Source organism: Mercurialis annua, linkage group LG1-X (genome assembly GCF_937616625.2).
Source record: "Mercurialis annua linkage group LG1-X, ddMerAnnu1.2, whole genome shotgun sequence".
NCBI classification, from domain to species: domain Eukaryota; kingdom Viridiplantae; phylum Streptophyta; class Magnoliopsida; order Malpighiales; family Euphorbiaceae; genus Mercurialis; species Mercurialis annua.
In genome coordinates this window covers 6,204,744-6,224,691 of record NC_065570.1, presented here as the reverse complement: position 1 = coordinate 6,224,691, position 19,948 = coordinate 6,204,744, and the positions used below count along the sequence as shown (strand labels likewise).

General features: G+C 31.7%; 1 protein-coding gene across 3 annotated transcripts; it reads right to left on the bottom strand.

Moving 5' to 3' along the window:
- Positions 1 to 1,838: 1,838 nt before the first annotated feature.
- LOC126661465 (B3 domain-containing transcription repressor VAL2) lies at positions 1,839 to 8,517 on the bottom strand. 3 transcript variants are annotated; one of them, XM_050355324.2, is made up of 14 exons: positions 8,333 to 8,517; positions 7,271 to 7,381; positions 6,944 to 7,101; positions 6,447 to 6,528; positions 6,242 to 6,343; positions 5,418 to 6,061; positions 5,214 to 5,310; positions 4,947 to 5,121; positions 4,505 to 4,581; positions 4,003 to 4,428; positions 3,698 to 3,747; positions 3,081 to 3,206; positions 2,907 to 2,974; positions 1,839 to 2,823 (listed from the first exon to the last, which is right to left on the bottom strand). In XM_050355324.2, the coding sequence occupies exons 3-14, from the start codon at positions 7,078 to 7,080 to the stop codon at positions 2,039 to 2,041; spliced, it is 2,769 nt and encodes a 922-aa protein (XP_050211281.1). In that variant the 5' UTR covers positions 7,081 to 7,101; positions 7,271 to 7,381; positions 8,333 to 8,517; the 3' UTR covers positions 1,839 to 2,038. The 3 variants fall into 3 exon arrangements, with proteins under 3 accessions (XP_050211281.1, XP_050211279.1, XP_050211286.1); XM_050355322.2 differs by lacking the exon at positions 8,333 to 8,517 and having other exon boundaries at positions 7,271 to 7,653; XM_050355329.2 differs by lacking the exon at positions 8,333 to 8,517 and having other exon boundaries at positions 3,081 to 3,194; positions 7,271 to 7,653.
- Positions 8,518 to 19,948: the final 11,431 nt, after the last annotated feature.

The following is a 19,948-nucleotide window of genomic DNA, read 5'->3' as shown; positions in this document are numbered from 1 at the left end:
TTTTAGTTCTAATTGTAGATAAAAAAAACACTTCAAAAAATTTACATTCATATTTATTTTTGCAAAAACATATATAGTTTCAGTATATCTATTTTGGAATTCTACTGTTTCCGTGCAATATAGCATGTGGGCTTATGCATCATTTGATTCGATTTGAAATCAATCAAAACCGACCAATCAAAATATATTAACTTTAAACGCAAATCAAATCAAAATATAAGCTCAGAACAACACTAAACCGAGCTATTTAATTGATTCGGTTAAATTATTTGGTTTTTGTGTTTTATTATTTATTATTATTTTTAAACAATTAATGTTATTATCTAATAAAAAATTATATAATTATTAATATTTTTTAATTATATATAATTTTATTGAATTATGGCTATAATTAAAAAATAAATATTGAAATTAAAACTTTGAATGGTATTTAATAGAATTTATAGAAAAAATGATGCATCCATATTCATAATACTTTATACTTTGATTTTCATAATAAAAATATCAATTAATACATTCATTAAATATAAATGTTGCTATATTTAAAAAAAAATAAACTTACAATTTAAATTAAATTATATAGGCCTAATGTCTTAAATATATAAACTTTTCTGGGCGAAGTCACTTTTAAACAAACCTTTCAAAAACACCGATTTTAACTAATTTTCAATAAGCATATTTCAATTTTAGCTAATCGTTTATTCTTTTAAAAAAATCAATTTTTTTATAATATATTCAATTCTAACCAAATTTTACCTTTTTTTCATTTGAAAAATATTTATCAAATTAGGATATAATATACAAAATGGTCATAACTGAAATAAATCGAAAATATTTGATTTAAAAAAATGGTGATTGGCTAAAATAAAAATATACTTAACGAAGATTGACCAAAATTGGTGTTATTGGAAAAATTAACCAACATAAACTTCAAGAGGTTCTGTATTTTTAAGACACGAAGCCATATATATATATATGTGTATGAAAACATTTATTATTCATATTTATTTTTAAATTATTATCAAAAAAGTATATATACATGTATTTATATTAAAGTACTCTTAAAACTATAATTAATTTAACTGATCATTTGGCTTTCTGGTTATTTCAATTTTTTAAAATTTTCAAAATGACTCTAAAATCAATAACTAAATTTCTGCATATGTACAAATCGATCAAACTATATTCTTTAAATGAAAAAACCATTATTACAATTTAGTTCGATTCGATTTTTGGAACCCCTAGTCCAATGTGTTATGACTAGACCTGTTTAGAGGATCCGTTAGAGTCGAAATTGGATAGTGAATTTTTTTATCCCAAGCCCGCTCCGAGCCCAAGCCCATAAAAGCCAGCTATGAGCGGGCCTCTTCAATTTTTGCACAGTTTCTTATGTAAGTCTGCAATACGGTCTGAACGCGTATATATTGAGTGCAAAGGCCGGATTTAAAAAGCACATATAAAGCCTGGACCAGGCTTGTTACGTAACAAAAAACTAAAGCCCGGCTATCTTGGGCCCATGAACATGTCTAGTTGTGACTGTTAGTTTGACTTGGCAGAAAGAAAAATTAACACTTGAACATGAACATGAACATGTTGGATTGAGATTCCCTCAAGTTCATTTTGAACCTGAGAGGGTCATGTTCACGATATACATTGTTCATTACAAAATGAACAGCGTAGATTAAAAACATACAATTTTAATCAAATTAATCTATACTGTTCACTTTTCAATGAATGGTGTAGATCGTAAACATGACCCTCTCAAGTTCAAAATGAATTTGGGGGAATCCCAATCCGAACATGTTACTTATAAGCTACATAGTGATTTTCGATGTCTGTTTGGAGGAAAAAACAACTTTTCTATTCACATGATTAGCCTCTCACTTACTGGAAACAAAAAAAATGATGTTTGTATTTGTACACATTATACATGTTATGAATAAAAGCACACCCTCAAACCAAAAATGTTACCTGAAACTTGTAATTATGCAACAAACAAAAATAATTAAGCAAAAGTAGAAATAAGAAATAGGAAATCTCACACAGGATCATTTTGGCTTTGCTCTGGTCCAACTTCATTGTTGTCTTCATCTCCACTCTCCAGTTCTTGAACAGCTGAAACAATTTGAGAATCTTCCGGAACTCGTCCTTCGCTCTCTCCAGCTTGGGGAGGTGAACTTTCTTGTTGCTCAGATACCAAGCTTGTAAGACCATTCTGCTTCAAATATGTCTCCAATGGAAGGCTTGCTACTTGAAGAAGACCCATCATACTCATACGAGTTAACCGTGCTTGTGGGTCTTCTTCGCGGTCTGGCTGACAATTTAAGTCTATGTGCCCCTTCCCACTGTCGACCATTTTGTTCGAAAGATTGTGGCTCTGACTTTTAGATTCTAACTCATTTGTTGACTTAGCTTCATTCTCGGAAGGATCCTGGCATGGGGAAACATGCTTAGAGCTGCTGTCTACTTCGACTTCATCTTTCGGACCTGGAAATTGTTGACTTCTCTGAGCAATCTCTGCTTCCCGGTCTGATTGACGCTTCTTTTTCCGCATCATCATAGTCTTAAAACGACGCTTAACTGTCATGCAGACGTTGCATGTACATGTTGGCTTGTGCTTCCCTTTACCGCTTGGAGGCTGGATGCACACGATACAGGAGCAACCCGGCCGATGCCTCGGGTGTCTGGTTGTGGTGGCTACTACTGTGGTGCCTGGATCACCCTCGTCTCCGAGGATTGCAGCATTAGCCAAAGCATCCAATCCGCAAGATTCTAGCTCCTGCGCTGACCTATGCGTACTCGTTATCTTTTGTTTCTTGAAATCTACATTAGCGGGTCAGAATTTACTAATAAAATAACATGCATTTCCATGTATTAACGGAAGATGTAATTTATCACAATCATACCCTTATTTAGTCTGAGGAGATTCTCTAAATCCCTTGGAGTCAATTCATCTGGGGCAGAACATGAACACCTGAAGATACAAAACTATATTACTGGATAGAATTATGGCCCTTATGGGGGCCAGTTTTTCTCACAAAAAACTAAAGAAAATGACTACGGAAAATAATGCTATTGACCTGCATTGATCCCAAATATTATCAGCACATGTCCACTTAGGTGGAAGGAGAACATCAACTGGCAACCTTCGCCATTTAGAGCAGCTATCACATGGAGCCCATTGCTCTTGTCCCCTGATGATAAAGCTTAATAATTCAGTGTTAGATGGATTTATCAAGCCAAATCTCACAGGAAGAAATAAGGTTCACTCAAGCACCAAGCACAGAAATATTGTGCATCTGGAAGAAAACATAACCACATGAAGAGTCTAGGCTACTACATCTCTTCTATAGGCAACACCATTATGCAGCACCCTAAAGGGCGCCACATTGTTCGAGATCTTAAATTGTGAGTTTGAATACAACATGGAGCATAGTAGAATGAGGGATTTTTTTTTGTGTAACATGGATTTCTAAGTTTTTTTCACCGACAAATTATAAGAAGTACAACGATTACAATTTATGATGTTACTCCATGACTCAAGAGACTAATTACAATGCTATTCCTGCTATATCTTAAAACATTCTCTCTTTCGAATCCTTGTTCTTCTATATTCTCAAGCTACAGCATATGAACAGACATACATTGAAAAATAGCATAAAATTAATATAATTATATGCATGGTTATTAATCTTACCCAGCTGTGCGAACTATGAAGATACTTCTCTTCCCAAAAACTGGAGGTTCCTATGGAAGAAAATATACAAGATCAGATATTCAATGAAAATAGCTTTCACAAGTAATAAAGGGATCTCCATTTTCAAAATATATATAAGTGTGGAGGATCAACATCTTAAGAAAGAATTACTTGAGAGCTTCTTATCATTAGATTGTAACCAAAAGAATTCAAATCATCATACAATCTTTGCATTTATGTACAATGTGTTTGTTTGTATAACTGTAAATTTACACATTATCTAAAACTTCCACATGACGACTAACCTCATATTCTTCAAAATCATGATCCTCGATACTGATAATCCGAGGCTTTGCAGTTGGTGGTGGGCGGAGCAAGTCCTGCGCCTCTTCCCATGTCAGTGTAAGCTCCAAAGCATCTAGACTATCAATTAAGAGCCTCTTATTTTTAGACCCAATATTCCGCATTCTCTTTCTTTCTGGAACCATTAATGACGGTATTAGCAAATTCTCCCTCGACCTTTCTTCATGTTTCTCAGGTTTATGCCAGCTAATATCTCCATTAGATGAATGCAAATGTTTGGATAGTGCACTTAAATGTGTATCACTACATCCCTTCAGTGACTGAAGAAGGCCAGAGTAACCGCTTATTATAGGTAGATTCTCAAAAACACCCGAAAAGAAATTTTCACTTGAATGAGCACCATTAGGAGCGACAGATGGTTGGATGTCCTGTTTATTTGATAATTTATAGATCAATATTGTACAATCAGTTTTACTAACAAAGAAATTGGCTCCATTCTTTTACCTGAATTGCCATAGAGTTGGCTGCTTTCCTGAATCCCATAACAAGTTTTCCTTCTGGGTCCATACGGCTAAATGTTACTGCAATAAGGATTAAACATTAATATGCTTCCATTTTCCCAAAGCTAATGACATTTCAGACTACACACTAATATTAAATTGATAACATGTAAGGGGAAAGGGTGTGCGAGGGATGAACAGCAATAAACTGAAAATTCCAATATAAGCTTGGGATGTTATATAACAGTTACAGAAAACAGCAGTATTTTGCAGAACATAGTAGTGCTCACAGGAAGCTTGTTTGAGGGAGAAAATGCACAGGTAACAGAATTGATACAGAGGTTACAAAGAAATTCATGAGGGGGATGAGGATAAGCAACGAGGTATTTTATATACTAAATATCCATCACAGTCACAATTTTCAATATGGTGAGACTGATAAGTACCGGTATCTCCAGCTTGCAACTGCATGGACTGTATGCAAGGGGTTACGCCCTCCAAAACGTACATTCTGCTGTTATTATTAGGCCAAAATCGAAACTGAAACACCCATTCTTTCCCCTTGACATCTTGAATCCTAAGAGGAAGACCCTCCGGTTGAGAGATAGGAGGAAAATATGCCTGCATGAATGATTCAATTCAATATGCATATAGCAAAAAAAAATTAATTGAATATCATCACCAATGCTAGAATAATACTTGTACAGACTTACTTCTGCACATGCTTTAGGGAGAACCAATCTACCAATTCGACCAGCATCACTTGCACTAAGAACCTTTTCAAACAGTGGCACAATAGTGGAATTCGAACTGGAGCATAACATATTGAAAGATATACAATTATCATGTCAACAGAGTTATAAAAACTAAAAACTAATAAAGTAGATCATTAAATGTAAATGATGCAGTATGCATACTCTGCAGATATTTGCTGCAACTCTTGGTCTGTTATCCTAGGCCAATAACGCGGAAGCAACTGATTCCGTCCCCGTCCTTCAGCAGGCGGTCTAGCAACACGTATCTGTGAAACCATGCTATCATTTGCCTCCAGACCTGCAGCCAGGGCTGACTTTGGGGGCTTGGGTAGCAGATGGCGGGACCTTGGCCCCTGCTGGAGTGGAGATGATGCCTTACTTTTAGTCCTTTCATCAACAACATTTCCAGGAAAGGGATTTGTGTTCCCAAAAGTGGAACCCAGGGCAATACTCAAGTTTGTTTGTGCTAGTGATTCATACAAGTCTTTTGCTGCGATGTTTGGTTTAAGAATCTCTGGTTTGACACTTAGAGATAGTCCATTTGATGCCTGGTTAAAGATTGAGAAACTTGAGCTTCCAATTTCTCCTACAGGAAGTAAATTATCCTCTTGTTTCATTTGCCTATAAGAAACACTAGTCTCTTCATTATGTAATTGGAGTAAATGTCTGGTGGCAACACCCTCAGTTACATTGCTTAACTGAAGAAGCTTCCTTTCACAACCCGGTTGGTTATCACAATACTGTAGTTCGTTAACATTTGAAACTCTCGACGTGCCGCATCCATTAGTTTTATCATCTCCTATCACCTGTATATATAAATTTCAGTTACTTTTTAGAGTTATACTGATGACAGTTAAGAATAGAGACAATGGTTCAGATCACTTTGAACCATTGAACAAATCAGTACACAGAGAGCTATTAGAAAACAAGACAGCTCTAGTTATATGTACATATAAAGCTAGTATAGATAAGTAATCTGAACTTACAGAATTATGCCCCGAACTCATTGTACAGTTTACACAGTTCACACCGCCACCATCAAGTAGCTCAAGCAGAAACATGGAAGCAATGCATCCACAATGCAGACGCTGCGAGGTTTCAACCACGAATCAGTTGCTTATATTCTGTATTTAATTATTCTACGGGAATTTTATGATGAATTAATGAAAATAAACAAATGGATAGAGATACCTTCCCGCAAGAAGTACACTCCCTCCAGCCGGACTCCTTTGCGTGGAAAAGATCACAAAATGTTGATTGCTCAAACGCAGTTCTGTATTCATAATGACATTAAAATTTCAGGTGAAAAAAAAAAAGAAAAGAAAATGATAACTAAAACTACAAAGAGTTAAAGAATAATTAAACAACTTTAATTGCATACTAAGTTCAGCTCTACAATTTCTGGCATTAACTTTGATTTTGTCGCACAAATTTAATTTCGTGGATTTAGCATTAGATTCTAACCACTGGCGCACGCAAATAAAACTACAGCACGATAAATAATCGAATAACAGAAAACAATTAAAAGAGCGTGAAAATAGAAAACCCAAGCCATGAATTCCTTAAATAAAATGAAAAAATTAAATTGACATTAATCGTAAACACTATAAATAAGTAATTAGAAAACTCAAGAAGTAAAAGTAAAGTTAAGCATTACAATTATAGCCATTAAGAATAATATCAATTACCCGCAGTTATCGCAGAGATTGGCGAAACCGCCAGATCGTAAACGCCAACCTTTTCTCCGATCAGTATTTACCGACGTTGAAGCAGCCGCAGCAGCTCCACACGACGCATTCATGCACGTCGTCGTCGGCGTCTCCATTGATAATCTCTCAATAATATTCTATAATAACTCAACTTTCAAAAATAATCATCACTACAAACTTACAATCCCTAATTAATTCACTATCTTTCAATTAATAAATCAAACTACTGAAATTAGTCAACTCAATATAATGAACTGAAAAAATCAAAAAAATACTTGAAATAAGAAAAAGCAAGCTGCTAATTACCTCTGCTGTGTATGCTTATAATGTTCAGAGACGGCATGTTTTAGATTAGATGTGAAGTTGTTATTGTTTGCACTATGGATAAGGTTAATTGATGTTGGAAAAATCAAGCGGCTGTCAATGGCGGAGGCGGTTTCCGGTGGCCGGAGAGAGGAAACGGGAAGATGTGCATGCAAAGTAATATTATAAGTTAGGGAGGAATAATAGAGAGAGAAAGGAGAGGGAAGAGAGAGAGAGAGTTTGGTAGGGGAAATAAAAATGCATGCACGATGATGATTATGATGATACTTCAAGACTCGGTTAACTCGCCTCTCCTTTCTTTAATCTTAGTACTTACTTCTTTTCTTTTATTTTATTTGTACTTTCTTTTTCTTAATAAAATAGTTTATGTTTTTAACTCTTTTTTAGGTTAATCACTCAAAAATATTTATTTTATTTTTAATTTTTTTGTTTATGACCATAGTTTTAAAATCTTCAATTTTAGTCTATTTTTTAATTATTACATTCAATTATAACCATTTATCCAAATTAGAGTGGAAAAAATTAAATATATTTTTTATATTTCTTTATATTATTGCATTTTCATTTTTATCATAATAAATTTTAAAAATAAAATCATATGAGAGGTTTATTTGAACTTTTTTCCATTTTAATTTGAATAATTGGTTATAATTGAAAATGTACATTGAAAATGGGTTAAAATTGAAGATTTTGAAAAATATGGTTATAAACGGAAAAATTTGATATGGGCCATTTTTAATTGACTAACTCTATTTCTTTTTTGTAAAAATTTGTCTATTTCACATAAATAATAAATTTTAAAATTATTTTTCTCATGTTAATTTTTATTTAAAATTCATTAATGAGTTAATTTTATCGCTAAGAAGGATGATATTCTTGTTTTTGTTATGACGTTATGGATGATTTGGAATATCCAGATTAATATCGTCTATGATAACAAATGAGTACCAGTATGTTCTTGTTCAATCACATTTTTGCCTCGTTGGAGAATGGTACGTTGTAGGGTACGATAAAAAAGAAGCAAGTTTCAAATATAGCACTGACCTGGGCTGCTCCTCATCTACAGATTCTGAAGATTAACTCGTACACAGCAGTCTCGATGGATAGAAAGATCTCGATTGCTATAGCGAGGTATGTGGGGACTAGACTAGAGTTGTGCTCCGGTGTGGAGCGAAGATTTTGTGGATTTCTGAATGAAGAGTTTGCGGAAGCTAGAGCGGTTTTATTTTGGCTAAAGCTATTAAAGCCTCTTCCATTAAATAAGCTGATTTGTGAGATGAGTGCCTTAAACGTGGTAAACAGATTTTTGAATCACTTGCAAGCCACCGATTACTTGCAGCGTGGGTAGCATGGAATGGAAATGACACAAAATAGACACGGGAAAACAATAAAATTTTAAAATGAAGGACATAAAATATGGGGGAAACGTGTAAATAATAAAAAAATATAGTGATGTATTTACAATATTAGAAATTATAAAATATTATGTAAATTAATTTATTTATACATTTATGTCAGTTGATAAAGTAAATCAAACATAATTAAATTCAATAAAAATAAAAAGATAAGTTTTATTATAGATAAAGTAAACAATAAAAATTGTGGGTAATTGACTTTTGAAAACTTTTTAGATTTTTTTATTTACGGAAACGGCTGAACCGTTTCCTTATGAGTTTCCGAGAGTTTTTGAGAGTTTTCGGTTTCCAAAACGTTTCCGAAACGGGACACTCAACCTCGTCAAAATTTATGTGCTTCTTAGCTTGCAGCTTATCGTAGAAGATTGTTTAGCAAATTGCGAGAATATAGAAGTTTGTTTTCAGCATATCAGTCGATCTTATAATCAAGTTGCCTAGTTCCTTGTTAAATGGGGTTTTTTTTATGGTCGGGATTGTTCTTGACAGAAGTATACCTTTTCCGGTTAATGAACTTGTAATATTATTCAATAATAAGATAGCTCACTTTCTTCTAAAAAATAAACCTCTATCCATAAGTAATTTATAAAATTCAAAATATTTTTGGATCCTTTTCAATTTTTTACACTTGTTTAATTTAACAACCAAAATTATAATTATAAAAAATAACCAAAATTACATACTTGAGATTTTATTTCTAGCACGTCAACAATCAGTGAAAAGTCCGAAAATTTGAAAAATAACAGAAACAAATACATAGTCACAGTTTTTTTTTAATGAAGTTACAATTTAAGAAGGGTCTAAATGAAAGCTTATAAACTATATGAAGTTATTTGGACAATCATGAAAACTTAAAAAGACATTGCATCTTGTCTGGGCATACCTCCGTCGCTATCTACATGTACTTTTCAAAAAAAAAAAACACTATATTCCACAATGTATAACCTATGTAGCACGGAAATGGAAACGGGAAACGGAAACGGGAAACGGAAACGACACGAAACGGAAACGCGGAAACAGGCATTTTTCTAAAATGAAGGACACAAAACGTGGGGGAAACGTGTAAATAATAAAAATATAGGTATAAATTTATAAAATTAAAATTATAAAATGCTATATATTCTAAATTTTACTTATACATTTATGTCAATTATTATATGATAAATCAAATACAATTAAATGCGACAAAAAGAAGAAAATAAGTTATATCGTAGATAACGTAAACAATAAAAATCATGGGTAATTGGTTCAAAATATAATTTGTTGAGAGTTTTTTGGGTTTTTTACAACTTTTTTATTTTTTTAATTTACAAAAACGGCCCGAAACGTTTCCTTACAAGTTTCTGAGAGTTTCTGAGAGTTTCTGGTTTCTGAAACGTTTCCAAAACGGGACACGCAACTTCATCGAAGTTTCCGTGCTTCTTAGTGTATAACTTATAACCCTGGCCGACTTTTGTTTTAATTGATCTAATAAGCTGCAATTTGATCTCAGAATATGTCTATAAAATGACTATTATTAATTAAAACTAAGTACGTGTGCTTTGTATGATTTTAAATTATTTGGTTTGAGTACGTATTTAGTTTTCATTTTAAATACTATAAAAATTCTCATAAGCCAAATGTATTATTATTGCTCATAGATAACTTGATAAAAAAACATGCATTTCCATATCGCTTAATAAATTAAAAATTAAGTCAAATAATTGTTTTGTTATGATATTCCACAAACGCTCCTACTCTCTATTAAAAAAATAAAGCAAATTTTTAATTAAAATAAAATAAATTTACATGAAAAAGAATAAATAATTAATTTATATTAAGGAATATAAAACATAATTTTCAATACTTAATTGAAGAAATGCACATAATTAAATAGTATATTTATAATCAAATAATTATATTTTTATTGTTAAAATGTTTCAATCTAGCATTAATATTAAAGTCTTTTTTTTCAAAAGGTAGAGCCAATTCAGTGTTTATTATAATTAAAAAATAATAATGTAAAAAATATTAAATAAATAATAAAAATAAGACCGACTAACATTTTACTACTGATGGAAGCTAAGAATATAATTAAAAAAATTAAAGGGTTAAGATTTTTTGAGAGCCTAAAATATTAAATTTTAAAAAGAATAGAAAGAATTTAATTATGTGTATTTTTTAAATGACTTTATGAGGAGATTTTTTGCCAGTGATATCCAGCATAAATGACTAGGTCTTTCAAGTGCAATCCTAAAATTTCGGCTTCCAAGATAATTCAATTTTAATGATAGTATTTTTACTCCCTCTGTCCCATTTTAAAAGTCCCATTTGACTTTACACACAGATTAAGAAAACATTAATTATTCTTGTCTTTTCATGTTTTTTCATGTTTTGCCCCTATTAATGATAGTGGAATTTTCCATAGATCTCCTCTAAGATAACTAAAATAAGGGTAAAATAGGGTATTCAATAGAAAAACATCCTAAAAATAGTAATGGGACTTTTTAAATGGGACATCCCAAAATGGAATATGGGACTTCTTAAACGGGACGGAGGGAGTAGAATGAGATTGTTTTATTGTTATATCCAATTGATTGCATTAATAAAACCTTTCTTTTTACAACAGCATTAATAAAACTTTAATAACATAATGACGTGTATTTAATTTTTTTTTCTTTGTTCATGTTAAAAAAAATAGATAGTTTTAGCTCATAATATCATAAATAAACAGAACCAACCATATATAAAAGAATTTAACAAACAAAATTACATCAATAATATATATAAAATAATATTTCTAGAGATGTCTCAAAATCTTTTTTTTTTATTTTCATTTATTTTTTAATTTTTTTTATTTAAATTTTTAATAAAAAACTCTTAACTATTTTTATAAATATTACTAATTATAAGATAATATTGATAATTTATATGCATATTTTAAATAAGTTTGGAATTATCTTAAAATATTTATAAAAGAATAGATAAAATTAATGATATTTCTAACACATTTTCAGGTTAATTTTTTTTTTATATATATATTTACAGGACGGATAAAGCATGTCTTTTAGGAGATTGATTTTGTCGACGGATTTATCAATTTCCATGTGAAATAAATTTACTTCCTATGTTTATTTTTAGTTATCGATTTAGGTAAATATTTTTGTCTATCAATAATTGTCACTTTAGGATTTCTATATAATGTTTGAAACAAAGGATCAATTTATCCCCTGAACTTGTATCAAAATTTTAAAAAGGTCAAAATTAGCAAACCCGTATCATTTATACTCTAAACTTATCAAAATAGGATAAAAAAAAAAACCCTTTTGCTGACGTGTTATCAAAATTGAAAAAAAAACCTCCACAATAGCTAAAACCTCATCAAATTACTCTAAAAAATCATAACACCCATAATACTCTTAAAATCTTAAAATTTAATGAAATAATTTAAAAATCAAAAATCTAACCAAACCAAATTCAACAGAACCAAACTACTCACTCAAATCTCTAACCGCCATTTGCCGCCGTCGACCACCCACCACCATCATCCTACCGCCGCCGCCGATTTTTTTTTCCGGCTACTGTTCTTGATAAAGAATAGTCTTCAGAAACATATTTGTTCGTGAAGAACAAATCTGAGGGGACAACTCAGTTGAGAACAGGTCGGGAAATCCCATCCAAGAAGATGGTGACTCGCAAGAAAAATGGTCCCCGACAAAAATGGTTGGATTAAAATGTTTTGATTGGGTTTGAGTGTTTGATTGGATTGAGTTAAATTAATTTTTATTTTTTAATTAAGCCCCTATATTTAAAAAATACAATAAAGTCTTCTATATTTTTAGTTAATATTCATTTGATATATAAAATTAAAAGTAGTAATTTCTTTTAATCATTATGTGTTAATTTTAAAAAAATAGGACCATTTTAAAATTTTTTACTATTTAAATACTATTATGACAAGAAAAACTATCAAATACCAAAAAATGTGTCACACCTTGTGAGGTGAGAGTGTGGTAGAGATCAGATTTACACAAATTTAGAATAGAAGTGATCATGATTTACTGATTTTGACTTTTTTTAAAACTTTGATATAAATTTAAAAGATAAATTAATTTTTTGTCCATAACTTTTCTAATTATAATTCAAATTCAACCTTCTCATTAGATCACTTTATTAAATGAAATTCAACTTATAAAACTAAATTTTTTACTAGTTAATTTAATAATTCTATTTTTAAAATTAATTTTTTTAATAAAATCGAATTATGTTATTTTTTAATTTAAGATAAAAAAAAATACTTTTTTAGAAGAAAACAAAACATTTTTTTAATATTAGCAATTTAGTTAAAAATGACAACTAAAAATAAGGAATGAGTATGTATTTATTTTGCTGATTTAGTAAAATTTATGAAAGTGTACATGAGAAATGCTTTAGAGTGTTTATCCCACATAACGAATGTGCCACGTCATTTTTACAACAACCTAATAATCATTTGCGATAGAAATTTTTTATTATTTATTTTTTTATCATTAAACATTTATAAATGGCTAACGTTTTATTAGTTTATTGTACGAATGACGTGGCGCAACTATTCCGTCGTATATTTATTTAATGCGTTAAAAAGAATGCGTTAAATTACGGCGGCAGAAAGCATCAGAAAGTGCGCCACCAGGCGTTTCATAATCCAATCACGTAAAACTGTACCCTCAAACATTGATTTTTTTACGAAATAATGACAGCGCAACCATCCCACGCCGTCCAACTCAATTTCGTCAACTCTGGACGGTCATGATCACACTGTTGATTACTTAAAAAACAATTATTAATTTGAACAAACTTATATATTTAATATTTATAGACAATAATGACGTCATATTATGAGGTGATGATGTTTAGGTGATAGGCCGTAGTGCGGTGCTACATACCTACCACGCTGAAAGAGAAATTCCAACCCACGCGCCTGGAGACCGGAGAAGTCACGTCCGACAACTGACGAGGCACGTGGTTCACGGGTGACTAATGCGCCTGGGTTATTATATTAAAATTATAAGTTGGTTGGCCTTTGGCATGAAGGGAGAGATAATATATAGTAATATGTGTATATTTGGTTTAGATTAAGGTTTGGTAGATAAGAGAATGTTTTGTGGTAATGGAGCATTTCCATAATGATGATTATTGATCACACGAGGTGCCAAATTACGCATTGGGAATTGTTGTCATCCTACGTGTCTACTATTTTCTAATTACTTTCAAATTTTAATAATAACCCTATAATTTTAAAAAAATTAAAAATTATATTTTAAATAAATGTTTTTATCCTTTCTTTCATTTTATATCGATCTTCTTCATTTCTTCTCCTCTTCCCGGCTGGTCTTCACTTCTTTGTCGCTGCCGTCCTTTGCAATCCTCTGTCACCCAACACGAGAAAATCATCTACCAATCGACGAACTCACGTTTATTCGAAACAAAACTGACCTCAAACATACGAGCAGTCGTTTGTTTGATTGTTCGAATTCAAATGGGTTCGAAGTAATCTTTCATTCGAAGTTATAATGACAATAAAATGAAAAATCAAGGACATGTAATGGGATAAAATTTACGAAATTCATTATCGGGAAAGAGAGTTTTTTGGCAATTATGAAAGAAATTGATTTCAAAATCTTAGCAGAAATCTGCCAAACACATACCACTAGACATGATCACGAATTTGAATATCTGCCTGACACGCTTAAACCCGTTTTTCTTAGTCCAGACTTGAATAATTAATTTTAAGGGCTTTTTATATAAAATACAGGATTTGGGCTAGACTTTACTTTTATACGGCTCAATCCATATCTTTACTTTTCACACCATCATTCTTATTAAACCTAACCTTTTATTTTGAAATTCTTTCTTTTTTACCGTTTTTTCACTTTCCTTCTCAGTTGGCGGTTTCTTCATTCTTCTCCGCCATTTCTGCTCCTCATCTCCATGATTTTGCTCTTCCCTATCTCCATTACTGCACGAATCCTCTTACTTCTCTCATTTTCATCTGTATTTCATTATTATCTCAACCGCTCTTGCCTATATAACAGTAAGTTATCTGTTTTTTTTAAAAAAAAAATAATTACAGTTGTTATTCTTTACATGCATTTGTGATTTAACATTGTAAAGTTCATTTATCTTATGATTTTGTGTTATTTTTGTTGTTTTTAACCTTGTTTATGTTAACCTGATATAATTTTTTGTTTTTGTTTTCACGATTTTTGTTACTGTTCTTCTTGTTACATTTATTTGATATTTTAAATTTGAAATTTGAAATTTGATTTTGCTTTTGATTTTGTGTTGATTTATTTGTGTTTAATTTGATTTAGGCTTTGTACATGTTTTAGGTTTTCAATTTAATTTTGAAATTGTTAGGTCAACAGATGATTGTGTGTTGATTTTTTTTGTTTTTGATTCGATTTAGGCTTTGTACATGTTTATTTGTGTTGGAAATTTTAGTTTAATTTATGTTTCAGTTTTGTAATTTTTATTGTGATTTTGTTTGTAAATTGATTTAGTTCTTTTTTGGTATGTTAATGTTTATGCGATTGTTGCTTTTATTGAAATATTTTGTTTAGTTTTGTAATGATTCATTGTGTTTGGATTTGTAAATTCAGGTTTTTGTTGATTATTTGTTGATATGGGGCTTAAATCTGTTCGCCATAGACCGGAATCAAGCCATTCGTCGGCTGAAACTGATTCTGAAACTTCAAATCATGATATTGATGTCGAAGTAGCGGAATCTAGGCATGGCGAGGAAGTTGCTTCTGTTGAAACGGCTCAACCAGTGGAGTCGTCGAAAGTGACAGAATCTGCTGAAATTAGGGAAGAGGTTTCATCGATTGGAATTCCTGTTGTTGAAGAAAAGGACACTGTAGAGCAGCCTAACGTGTTGGAGATCGCAAAGGAAGCTTTGAGCATGCTTTCAAGATCTCCGAAACCTACGTTGACGAAGTCAATGATAATCGAAAGTAGGCTTAAACTTGCTGCTGCTGTTAAAAATAGTGAAGATCTGAAAGCCGGTGCAACTGATTTACAAGATAAAGATGAAACTGTATTGAAGCCGGCTCTTCGATCGTCAAAGCGTACAAAGATTTCTGAAGATTCTTCTATTGCTGCTGAACTCGCGAAATTGAAGGCATCGTACAATGTTAAGAAACCAGCGAAGCGTGTTTCATTTGAAAAAAGCAAAGAAGATAGCCGTGTTGCAGAATCTGTTGTTCCGGAGAAAAATGTAATAAAGAAGTCTACGAGTGGTGCAAAAAGAAAAGTGTCATTTGAATCGATTAATGACGACAATGTGGCTGATAAAACTGTGGAGGTATTAATCTATGTTTATTTATTTTATTGTTGTTGTTTGTTTTTGGTTGAATATAATTTTTCCTTATTGTGTTTTTGTAATTGTGTATGAACTGTCTTTTGCAGAAATCACCGATAAAAAAGAAAGTTATTAAGAGTGCCGCTAGTACGAAAAGAAAAGCTTCTATTGAAACTTCTGAACATGAAGAAGTTCAGAAGGAAAAATCCATGAAGGTATTGTTCATTTAATTTTATTTTATATAGTTTTTTTTAAAAAACTTATAGTTATGTTTTCTGTTCATTTGTTTTTTTTTTTAATATTTGTATTTTTGCTGTTGACATGTTGTTGATATAATGTTGACATATTGTTGATATATACAGGCTTATAAGACTAGGGCAACTTCTAGTTCTGGAAAGAAACAAGTTTCTACTGAAACCTCTGAATCTGAAAAGGTGGTGGATGATGTTTCCATCAAGGTATTTCATTTTTGTGTTTTTTGAAATTTTATTTCTTGTTGATGTGTTGATTTGTTGTTGATGTGTTGTTGATATTCTGTTGACTTGTGTTGACTTGAACAGGCACCTAAGACTAGGTCAACCCCTGGTTCTTCAAAGAAAAAATCTTATACTGAAAGCACTGAATCTGAAAAAGTGTTGGATGATGGTTCCATCAAGGTATTGTATTTTTGTGTTTTTTGAAATTTTATTTCAACTCCATATCTCTAAGTTATAATTGAAAATTTTATTTTAAGTATATGTTTAGACTAGCTCTTTATATTATGCTCACTTGTACTTATTAAGTTTATGCCATTACTGTTTTTTGCTGACCTTGTGTTGACATGGTGTTGATTCCATGTTTATATGCTGTTGACATTTATGTTAATGTAGTATATATTTAAATTTTTAGACTGTTACTATTATGTTTACTGATTGAATTTATGTTTTCACAAATTTTGTCTAATTTAATTTTTATTTTTTTCCAATAGATTTGGTCTCCTCGTTGGAAACTTGGAGACATTCCTACCACATGGGTTGACCATTGTCTGAAGTATAATGTTGTTGATCAGTTGAGAATCAATTTGTCTGAAGGACAGCTGGAATTGTTCAAGCAAACATGTTTCGGCTTTGTTTTGGAAATGCCCCCATGTTTGTTTCAAGGGCAGGTTATACATTCTCTGTTAGCGAGGCAGCTTATTCATCCAAAACAGAATGAGATGTGGTTTGGTGTTGGTGAGCATAAAGTCAGATTCAGCATTGAAGAGTTTGCAGTTTTAACGGGACTGAATTGTACGGGTGAAATTCAGAAGGTAGGCTTTGAAGATTCAGGCAATTCGTTTGTTGATAAGTACTTTTTCGGGAAGACGAAGGTTAATAGGCAATCTGTCATTGAGTGTTTACTGTCGAAGCGATGGCAGTCTGATGAAGATGCTGTCAGAATTGCTTTTTTGTATGTGCTGGAGATTTATTTTCTGTCTGCGCTTGATTCTAATCTTGTCGATGGTCATCATTTGGATGTAATAGCTTTTGAGGACTATAACTGTTACCCATGGGGTAAAGAAATCTTTTCTTATACCCTGAACAGTTTGAAGATCAAGGACCTTTTGAAGAAGACCAAAAAAGAAGGGTATTGCAGATTGCTTGGGTTTCCTATTATTTTGCAGTATTTATTTTACGAGTGTTTCCCTTCTGTTGATGGTAAGATATGCATGCTTGTGGGTAACAAAGTGCCAAGATGCTTGAATTGGACTTCAAGCAAAACTCCTGCCGTGATCGATTTGGAAACTGATAATCATGGATCAAAGGTATTTTTTTGTTTTTATTATTTTGTATTTTGATTGTTTTTTGTTTTTTTTTCTTTTATATTTATTGATTTTCTTTTATGTTATTAAATGTAGCTTAAGTTTGAAAGAATTGTACCTTCTGCGGATGAGAAAAGAGTTTTAATGCTGAATGACTTTTTTGCCTCTGAAAAGAAGAAGGGAAGTATCCAGAAAGCTCATACTGCTGAAGATGATGATCTTGCTGCTGTTAATGATGCGAATGACCATTCTTTGTCTTCTGCATCAACACAAAATCAACAACATATCAATAGTCTGTCAAAGAGGGTTGGGAATATTGAAAAGCAGCTGAAAAGTGTTATTCTTCAGCAGTCTGAGATCAAGAAGGATCTGAAATCCTATCATGATGATATTGATAATGGTATGATTGAAATACAAGCTGTTTTGAAAGATTTGGTCACCAAAATGGACCGTTATATTGAAAAGTCAGAAATTATTAAGGTACAGTTTTTAACTTTCTTTATTTTGTTTATATACATTCTTTTATTTTTGAAATTGTTGTGTTGATATATGTTTTGTGTTTTTAGCGTGTTGACGATAAGGATGATCGTGGTCGTAAAAGTGATTCTTCGTCGGAAAGTGATGACGATAATCAGAATAAAGATAATGATCTTAATAAGGCTGAAGATCTTTCTGCTTTGGATAATGATCAGGAAGAAGAAGATAAATCTGTGAAAGGTGGTGAAAGGAAGATTGAAGAAGCTACGGACGATGTTTCCGGGGTTGATATTGATACAAATTTGAACATGAATGAGGTATTTGTGGTTTTTCATTGTATTTAATGTGTACTATATTATTGTTCTTAACTGTTTATACTTGTTAAAAAATTTGAAGGGAGAAGATATTTTTTTAACGGATTCCCAGTTAACTCAGTTGGACGAACAAGTTGCGTCTCATTGTAGGAGCCGTGATCTTGCTTCTGGAAGTCAAGCATCTGGTCATACTGGTAAATATTTATGTAATTTGTGTTTTTGATGAATTGATATACTTTAGGTGATTGTTAAATTGTCCTTTTTATTAATTTGTTGATGTTGATATCATCTTGCATCTTTGATGTCAATAAGATGTCAACAATATGTCAACATGATGCATAATAAATCAACTTTTTGTGAAACAGTTGTAATCATTAATGTCAACAGGATATCAACATCTTGTCAACATTAGCATACATTTATTATTTATGAAATTGATCATTAGTATGTTTCTATTTAGAATATGTTTCTATTTTTTTTAATTTTGTTTCCTTATTTATTGTAGGCCAGATTGCATTGCCTTATAATGAAGCTCCTTGTCCCTTGCTTGATCTTGAGTACACTGAAGATGATGCATTTAGAGACATCGAAACTTTTAACTGGATTGAGCAAGGATGGAATAAGAAAACTTGGTAATATAACTATATTATTGTTGTTTTTTATTTTATAGATTTGCATCAACATTTGTTGACTGTTTATTTTTGTATGTTTTGTAGTTCGCTAACTGGAAAATATGCTGTAATTACTCCTCCTTTCGATATTGGTGGTGATTTAATTGCGAAGAAGATTTTTTTTCACACTTTGAATTTCTGTGGTGGAGAACTATCTACTTCTGTAAGTGTTTTTTAATTGTTTTAATTTTATGTTGACATTTGTTATTGTTTACTATTTTCTTATACTTATTTCTGTACGTTACAGCATATCGATGTTATCTTTTACTACTTGAGGAAGAAGATTAAATTACTGTTTGACAACAAGATGAAGTTTTGTACTACAGATTCCATTTTCAGTCAGATTTTTGTAGCAAAATATTTTTCGTACGTTGCGTCTGGTTGTGCTGAATTCAAAGTTACGTCTGGAAACTCCATTCTTGAATACTATAAGGGAGGAGGCTGTCGATATAATAAGAGTTGGTTGGAGGTGAATGAGCTTCTATGTCCCGTGATCATCTTAGACCCGAATCATTGGTTTCTTGTGCGGGTTAATTTTGAAGAATGCAAGGTGTATGTCTACAATTCCTACAAGACTGAAAAGATTGAAGAAAATATTGAAAAAATGATAGGAGCTTTTACGCAATATCTTCCTATTTTTTTGAAACAAATGAACTTCTATTCGTCTAGGAATGATTCTGTATCA

Bases quoted from the DNA above. Each gene is read 5' to 3' on its own strand.
- LOC126661465 (XM_050355324.2), bottom strand. From the start codon at position 7,080: ATGGAGACGCCGACGACGACGTGCATGAATGCGTCGTGTGGAGCTGCT. The intron at 6,529-6,943 runs GTAATTGATATT...TTATGAATACAG, and splicing joins AATCTCTGCGATAACTGCGG to AACTGCGTTTGAGCAATCAA. The intron at 6,344-6,446 runs GTATCTCTATCC...GAAACCTCGCAG, and splicing joins AGTGTACTTCTTGCGGGAAG to CGTCTGCATTGTGGATGCAT.